This window comes from Saimiri boliviensis, chromosome 8 (genome assembly GCF_048565385.1).
Source record: "Saimiri boliviensis isolate mSaiBol1 chromosome 8, mSaiBol1.pri, whole genome shotgun sequence".
NCBI lineage: Eukaryota > Metazoa > Chordata > Mammalia > Primates > Cebidae > Saimiri > Saimiri boliviensis.
The window spans coordinates 78,947,994-78,956,540 of NC_133456.1; the positions used below are offsets into that span (position 1 = coordinate 78,947,994).

The following is an 8,547-nucleotide window of genomic DNA, read 5'->3' on the forward strand; positions in this document are numbered from 1 at the left end:
CAGTAGAAATCTGTTATTCGCAGTCAGATACGCTTCTGAGAAGACAGGATACTTAATCATATCTTCTTCGGCCATTGTTAAAATATTTCAGTTCATTTCAGTTTGAAGACATTCATAAATGTCAATTCATTTATTGCTTCTAGCTTCCATGAGGAAGCAGTGTGTCATGCCCATCATCATACCAGTCAGAAATGACTTTTAACATATGTGAAGTGTCAATTTAAACATTTTTTCACGAACATTTAAGACAAAAACCAGTTACCCAGCCTACAGATGATTTCCTCCCCCTCCACATATAAATATCTCCTCCTTCCCTTTTTTTCTGTCTGTTTTTTTTGTTTGTTTTCTCTTTGTTCTTTTGAGCACCCAGAGTGTTTAGCAAAATTCACAGGTACAAATGGCTGGGGGAGAAAAAAGGCAACTGAAGTGTGACTTTAAAAAGCCTCCTAAGACAAATGACCATCAATAAAAGATGTGAAAAATAATTAATGTAACATACTTGCAAGGTAATATTGTTCAACCATCGAAAATAATGTAAACATGTTTATAAATAAGTCTTGTTAAGTAAAATAGTATAGATCCTACTTTGCATATACTATTTTCCACGAGTACAATGATTTCACCAAAATTACTACTAGACATAAATATATACCAGACTAGTAAAGTTCTCACTTCTTTGAAGATGGCATTATGAAGAACTCTGTACTTTTAATATTTTTATATTGTTTGACTTAGTGTATATGAATCACTTTGTAGTTAAAAAATCTTTAAAATATTATATTAAAAATATCAAAACCTTAAAAATACAGGTTTTCTAAGAGGCGGATGTGGTGAAATTCTCTCGGTGTCCTGGCCCAATTAAAAAAGCACAAGGTTTTTTTTTCTTCAATTGTGACATTTGAGCTGATGATCAAGAGTTTGGATTATTTCATCTCACTCCTGCTTCTCCCTTTTTTTTTCCGTTTTAAAATAGCCCATATACGTATAGTTGAAGTCAATTCTAAATATTAACCACCTCGTTTTGTTTTTTAAATCTAATCTTTAAGGCATTCTATTTTTTTCTTCCTGGGCTAACAATGTTCCGAACCGACTTATTTAACTTTTTCTTTCTGAGCTGCTGCACCCTCTGGTGGAGCTTCTGATAAGCAATAAAATGGCTAGGAAACAGCTGGAGAAATGCAGTAATCATGTAATTTCCAAATTGCAGGCACCTTTGAGATCGTTTATTTCACCCTTAAGATTTTATATAGTGTACCACTGAGACTTGAGGTGGAGAAAGGAAGAGGGAGGTCATTGGCTAGTTAGGGAACTCCACTGAAGCATGTGTCTTCTGGATCCATATGCTCCCCTCCCCTAATTATTATCTCTATTTCTTACTGAAATTCAACTTTTAAGCAGAAACTTTTTGAGTTCTTAATAAAGTAAGAGTATTCTAATTACTCAAATATCACTTCCAAGATATTCAGTATAGGAAAGTTATATTTTTGAAAATGAAGTTATTCCTCAGGGATTGGTCAAATTAGAATGATTATGCTGAAAATATATATATAATCATCAGGAAGAAATGAAAGCTGACTATAACATGTGAGAAAGACATTTGGAATAAGAATGATCTAGAATTGGTTGTTGAAGGAGATAATTTCTGTTCTTATCAGAACAACAGCTTCCTTTTGTTACTTTGATGTCATGGAGATGATTTCTGTACTATACGAATGGTTAGATGAGTAGATTTTTATTCTTCTTCTAGGTGCTGAGAATCTGTGGACCTTATATCAACTATACATTTATGAATTTAATAAATTCAGGAAGAAATACTCAGAGTTGCTCCACTGGTTTCTCTGTTACATCACTTAGCATTATCTAGGCCAGGCACTCTTCTAAAACTTGTTGCATGACTTCATGTGAAATAACGGACTCTCAAACTTATACCACTGTATGGTAGGGTCATACTATTATAATTCTCCTTTTGCAACTGAGAAAACTGTCACAGAGACATTAAGTAAATTGCCCAAGGTAACATAGCTGGAAGTGGTAGAAGTAGGTTTTAAACTGAAATGATCTGGCTGCAGAGTCCATGTCTCTTACCACCATGTAATGGTGCAACTGGGAACAGTAACAGCCAGCTCTAACCTCATGTTACTATGTGTAGTATTGCCTGAGCGCATCCAACATCCTCCATTCCAAATGCTTTAAGGAAATATTGAAAAAAAAAATAGAAATGAGAGCCTGATGAGTATCAGACAAACAGAATAGGCCAATAGTGAGATCAGTTTGTAAACTGAATATAGTAAATACCATATATAAAATCTAAATTGAACTGCAGATCTTAAGCTTTCTAGTAGCTAACATAATGAGAGAGAATATTGGTTATACAGTATCCTCTAAAATTAACAAAATGAACAGCATTACTCACCAGATGCACTACTATTCCTGGCATAGAAACCAGAGAAAAATTCAAGCTATAAGGCCTCATAAAGAGAACACTGTCAACCATCAAGAACAATGTTTTCCATAGTACTCTCAGAATAAATTCAATAACAAATTTCATGAATGCTTTTTCTTTTTAATAATGCCTCAACATAGGCCAAAGTGTAATTCAGCTATAGTAATTTGAGGGAGGGATGAGTCTCAAATCATATCACCCAGAAACTGATAGTAAATTGTTTAGTATCTCGAAGAATGAATGCACTAAGTATCCCTGAGGTATTTTACCAGATGTATAATTGATTAAATGTTAGACATATGATATAGCTTTGTGGTTGAAATTCAGGACTCAGGAGTCAGTCCCAGATCCAAATCCAAACTCTGCCTTTTAAATTACTTTCCTACTCTTGAGTAAACTATTTCACTTTATCGAGCCACGTAAGATGAGGTATATCATTAGAAAATTTATCAATGCAGTTAATTTACAGAATCTTTTATATGTATAGTCACATTTATGTTTCATAAATTAATCTGTTCATTGATGCACATCAGTATCCTTGGCTATTTGTCAGAAGCGGAGTAAGTCAGAGGTGTGATGAGAGGGGCTCTGTCATGTTTTACTTTATAAAATGCATTACTTATAGTATTTAAATTTTACACAAAGCACAGCAATGCTTTGTTCATATTAAAAATACAGTTATAAAAGAAAAATAATTGGGTTGGATCAGAAAAACATGCCCTGGTTTTGAAAACAAATTTAAATAGAGAATAAAAAATAGACCAGTTTGTTTGTTTGTTTATTTATTTATTTATTTATTTATTTATTTATTTATTTTATTTACTTATTTTTGAGATGGAGTTTTGCCCTGTTGCCCAGGCTGGAGTACAGTGACATGATCTCAGCTTACTGCAACCTCCACCTCTTGGGTTCAAATGATTCTCCTGCCTCAGCCTCCTAAGTAGCTGGGATTACAGATGCATCTAGCTAATTTTAGTATTTTCAGCAGAGATGGGGTATCACCAAGTTGGCTCTGCTGATCTCAAACTCCTGACCTAGTGATCCACCCACCTTGACTTCTGAAAGTGCTGAAATTACAGGCATGAGCCACCTTACCCAAGTGACCCTTTTTTTAAATGGAAAATATATGAAGATGGTTTTGCACAATTTTTGGAACATAGAAGTTTATTAACAAAAATGTTTTTATTTCTAGCTAATCAGTGCTTCCTCCACATGGCGTCTACCTAGGCAAACCATGTTTCATGGTTTTGCCTTTATACTCCCTTGCATTCTAATCCAAGCCTCCCTTTTCTGTGTCCATTTTGCATGTGAAGTTTGGAGAAGTTACCATCCTTTTGGGTTTCTCATGTCTAAAGGCTATTGGAAGTAGAACATCCTTATCATCCTTTTTACTGGACTCTATACGTTGTGTGTTACTCTCTTATAGCAGTGCTGGTAAATTAATGAATATCATCTCTTGGCTGGGTAGTGTATTTTAACAGGAGATAATATCTCAGATCAGAGAAGTGATTCTAAACTGAAATACCTTGTATAGATATAGTTAGAGAAAGCATTTTGCTAGAGGGGGCTTTTTACTTTCTCAGAAAACAGCATGACTTTCCTTACAGATTCATCCCTCTGACACTGTCTTGTGATAACAAAAGATTTGATATATTGCTCCCGTCTTCAATACATTTACTTACCTTATACGACCACCCTACATTCCCAGCCACTCTCTTTTTCCTTTTCTGCCAGTCTGCATTTCATTTGAGGGTTTTTTGTTTTGTTTTTACCCAAAAGCAGTTGTATTAAATAATGAGAAACATTACAGACACTTAGATGCAAAATGATGTAGCCAAAGAATGTCATACCTAAGTACCAGTTGAAATCCTACCACTAATTTACTGTTTGTCTTAGGTTTCAATTCTTTCATTTAAAAGGGAGAGCAGTAGCTTCAGTAGCTCTAAAGTCAACATAAAAACTTTCTTAATACCATATTTTTCTGTTATGTTGATTAGAGTTGGATTCAACGTTTTAGATCCTTTCCAGTTCTGAACTTCTTTATTTTGTTATTCTGGGTCCAAGGCAGAAGATGAGGAGATAAAAATGAGGGCAGGCATGAAATCTAGTCAGATAAGCATACAAACAAAATCTGTGTTACATCACAAACAGCATAAGACGGAGTGAAAAAGCAGTTCCAAAACTAACATAAAGAAATAACAATGGAGAGCCAAGCAAAAGCTGAAAGAGCAGCGCAAATTTAATAAGCAGATTGTTAACCATAAGATGGTTCACCAAAAACAGGTGACTGCTCCCAGGGTGTAGGAAAACATTTCAACTAGCATGGCCTCTGCTGTACAATACAGTCATAGCCTCCTGCTATACAGAGAGCATGACATTGAGGGTAACAGACAATGAAAACTGAAAACAGTGGCTAAGTGTGGTGGCTAACACCTGTAATCCCAGCACTCTGGGAGGCCAAGGCAGGCAGATCTTCTGAGGTCTGGAGTTCAAGACCAGCCTGGTAAACATGGTGAAACCCCATTTCTACTGAAAATACAAAAAATAGCCAGGCGTGGTGGTGTACACCTGTAATCCCAGCTACTCGAGAGGCTGAGGCAAAAGAATCACTTGAATCTGGGAGGCAGAAGTTGCAATGAGCTGAGATCACACTCCAGCCTGGGAAACAAGAGCAAACTCAGTCAAAAAAAGAAGAAAGAAAGAGAGAAAGAAAGGAAGAAAGAAAGAAAAAGAAAGAAAGAAAGAAAGAAAGAAAGAAAGAAAGAAAGAAAGAAAGAAAAGAAAAGAAAGAAAGGAAAGAAAGAAACAAAGAAAAGAAAGAGAGAAAAAGAAAAAAGAAAGAGAGAGAGAGAGAAGGGGAGGGATTGAGGGAGGAAGGAAGGAAAGAAAGAAAACTGAAAACAGCTGGCTAATAGTAAGTGCTGCAACCAGGAGAAGACAGTGCTGGATGGAAGTACTTTTCTGATATTTGCACCAAGTCACAATGAATTACAGCTATTAATTATCAGTAGAATTATTAATGACACCTTCTCTTTATCTCCTTAACAGAATTCTGAGAAACATTAAGTCTATAGCATAAAAAGTGAAAAAAATTAAGTAAATTATTCACATAATTCATATCACAAGCAGTTTGAAATATACACACAGTTCAGGTTAGAATTTTGGTTAGTTTGTTTGTATTTTAAAATGAGTTGTACAGAAAACTGCCTCCCTTGGTCACTGTGACTTTTGAGTTTGGATGCAACCATACATAACATTGTGATTCTTTTGTGAACTTAAAAGTAACCTTGAAACCTTGCAGGAGAGAAATTCAGCATGCAAATCAGCTAGGCCCCTTATTTATTTAACAAAAGTGATCATAATGAAAATTACCTTTTCTATTTTCAAAAAAAAAATGAGTCATCTGCATTTACAAACTATTTACTTTTCTTCTTACATAAATATAATGATCATTTGAAATTCAATTGGGCCTTTGCTAATGACTTAAGCCTTTTTTTATGCTTTGAATTTTTTAAATACTAAATAAAAACATGGAGTATTTCACTGTTTACTTACATTTCATGTTCTTCACATGGTAGGTCCGAGAGCACCAACTGAAACACATGTTTAGAACAATAAAATCCAAACATCTCATCAGTCTAATCCTTTAACACAAACAGCATCTAGAGACAATGTGCGTTTATACCATTTCGTTTGCTTTTTTAATTAAAAGCTTGTGGCAGAGCTTATTGTCGGTACACAGAATTTTAATTGAAAAAAATCTCTGGGTGGATTCTTAAGCTCAGCAGTGGCAGAAGGTATATATTGTGAACCAGATTCCATTTTCACATACCAGTATAAATGGATTTTACGACAACTTCTGTTTTTTCTGTAAGTAGATTTTGCTTTCTCTAAAGAGTTTTTATTCATCATACATTTTTTGTTTTCATGTTTTAGCTAGAGGACAGAGGTTCATTATTTGTGAGTATTATTTTCACTAAAAAACAAAAACAAAAACAAAAACAAAAAACAAGTTCCAAGTACATAAGTGGAAACAGAAGTCAATCCTATTAGTAATAGGTATTAAATACAAGCATGAAAGGGTGGCTTTAACCTGATCTAAGGCTAAGGTCCATTTAAGATCACATGACATTACAGTTGATATTTACAGTCTTCTCTTTATCAGAGAAGAGAAAAAAAAAGTAATCATCATGGTTGCTTTGTTTGAAAAGCTCTATTCTATAAGCATTCTAAAATAATGCTCTGAGTTTTCTGAGCTGAGTGTCATAGGTTACAGCATCTCATATCCTAAATCACAAGGAAAAAGGCACTTCTTTCTAAAGGTTTTATTGTTTGTTTGCTTGCTTGACCCTTTGAACCAGGACTCCTTCCTTGTGCAATGAGAATGTCTTCAAATGGCAATTATCTGTAGCTCTAAACACTGAGTTTGAGTCAGTGGAAGTATTTATTTTCCTGGACTGTAACATGCAAATAAAATTACAAGTAAGAAGTTACACAATTTAAGTGATTGACTTGGGAATTCTGTGTGAGATTTGTCTTCTCTCCCTTAATCCCAAATGCATCTTCTTCAGCACCTTGTATTTACTCCACCAAGTTTATCTGGGCAAAGAGATTTGTGGAGTTGCAGATGGAGCCATGAATTGGCCATTAGAGAGCATGGTAATGAACAATTTATAAGCACAGAAAATGAGTTGCATTCTTTTTTGCTAGAATGCTGCAAATAGATTTGCATACTAAGTAAAAAGAAAATGAACATTCACATTTTGTCCATAAAGAAAGTTTATTTATGAGTAGATGAAATCATTTGAGATTCAGCTTAACAGATAAACAAATAAAGCCAGCATTTCACTTTCAAGTCACTTCCATGTCTTTTCTGTGCATTGTACCCTAGAAACAGTACACAGTTTTACATTATTAGCACCTCACTGCCAACACATTAGCTGTCAAACTTCCAGTTATTACGAAGAAGTAGGCAAAGCTGTAATATACTTTAGATCTAAATCTTTCAGATACCTTGTATTGAAGTAACACAGATACAGAGATACAGGTGAGTCAGAAAGAGATGCTGGAGCAGAGGAACTGAAATAAATCCTAAAATGGTTCTGTCTACATCAGTCAGCATTGAAAAACTGTCAAGCATCAAGTATGGTTGCAGGCAACAGTAAACACATCTTAAATTAATCCAGCCATAGCATTTTTTTCTGTATCAATAGCATTTTGAATTTAAGTAATACAGCATAGCAAAGTTAAACAAAGGTTAAATATGCAATCACATTATTTCAATAACAATAGAACTAATTAAGGGAGAAATAAGACTAATGGACATTTTCTTGTCCCTTTGACCAATGAATACAATAAATCATAAGATGCTACTAACACTTGAAGGAAATCTTTTAAATGTAGAAACAGTTAAGTTGCTCACATACAAATCTTTAGCAATTCAAGCACCCAAAGTACCTTTTTCCAGAAAGAGAGATAGTTACCTGGAATAGCAGCAAACACAAGATCCCTATTGTTGAGATCACTGAAGTGACACTGAAAAGTCTGGATCTTGACATATTTAAAGGACAGTCAGCTTAGGGTAGTGGTTTGCTGCCTGTGTTTACTTCCTTCTTTCTCAGAACATACTAGCTTCTCTATAAGTTATGCTTCCTGTCAGGACATGGATTAATGATGGCTTCTTGTGACTGGTGAAGTGCATGCTAGGGGAAGGAATGTTGGGTGCATGCTTGCAGGTGCTAAGAGCCCAAGGAATTTAAGTTTAAGGTCAGAACTTTAGCACTGTTTGTCAAGGTCTTTAAAAGTAGGGGTTATAAATGCTGACTTACAGAGTTAGCTGGCTACTTAAATAACTTTCCACATTCAAGTGCATGTTTTATTCAGGGAGCTTTTGGGTTTCTAATAGTATCTCATACCTGGAACATTTATTCAATTCTCTTTCCTTTGTTGGTACACTTTGTTCTCTCCTACACACCATTTTCAGTTCCCGATCTAACCCAACCGTAGGCATAAATCTTTCCCTGTCTCATTGTTATGATATACAATGTGTATTCCAACAAGGTATATTTCAGTTTATATTTTATAAAACAATTCCATCACTACAA

At 34.8% G+C, this 8,547-nt stretch overlaps 1 protein-coding gene across 2 annotated transcripts in view; it reads right to left on the bottom strand.

Annotated features, from left to right (window-relative positions):
• TMEM207 (transmembrane protein 207) overlaps nt 1-8,190 on the bottom strand; it is a 27,381-nt gene extending 19,191 nt beyond the window's left edge. Inside the window, exons 1-2 of one of the 2 annotated variants that reach the window (XM_010337723.3) lie at nt 7,927-8,190; nt 5,999-6,036 (exon numbers count right to left, since the gene is read on the bottom strand). In XM_010337723.3, the coding sequence (XP_010336025.1) occupies nt 5,999-6,036; nt 7,927-8,001 (113 nt within the window). In that variant the 5' untranslated portion in view covers nt 8,002-8,190. The remainder of the gene's footprint in view (nt 1-5,998; nt 6,037-7,926) is intronic. The other variant, XM_003927015.3, reaches the window with a different exon arrangement.
• Between the last annotated feature and the right edge of the window lie 357 nt (nt 8,191-8,547).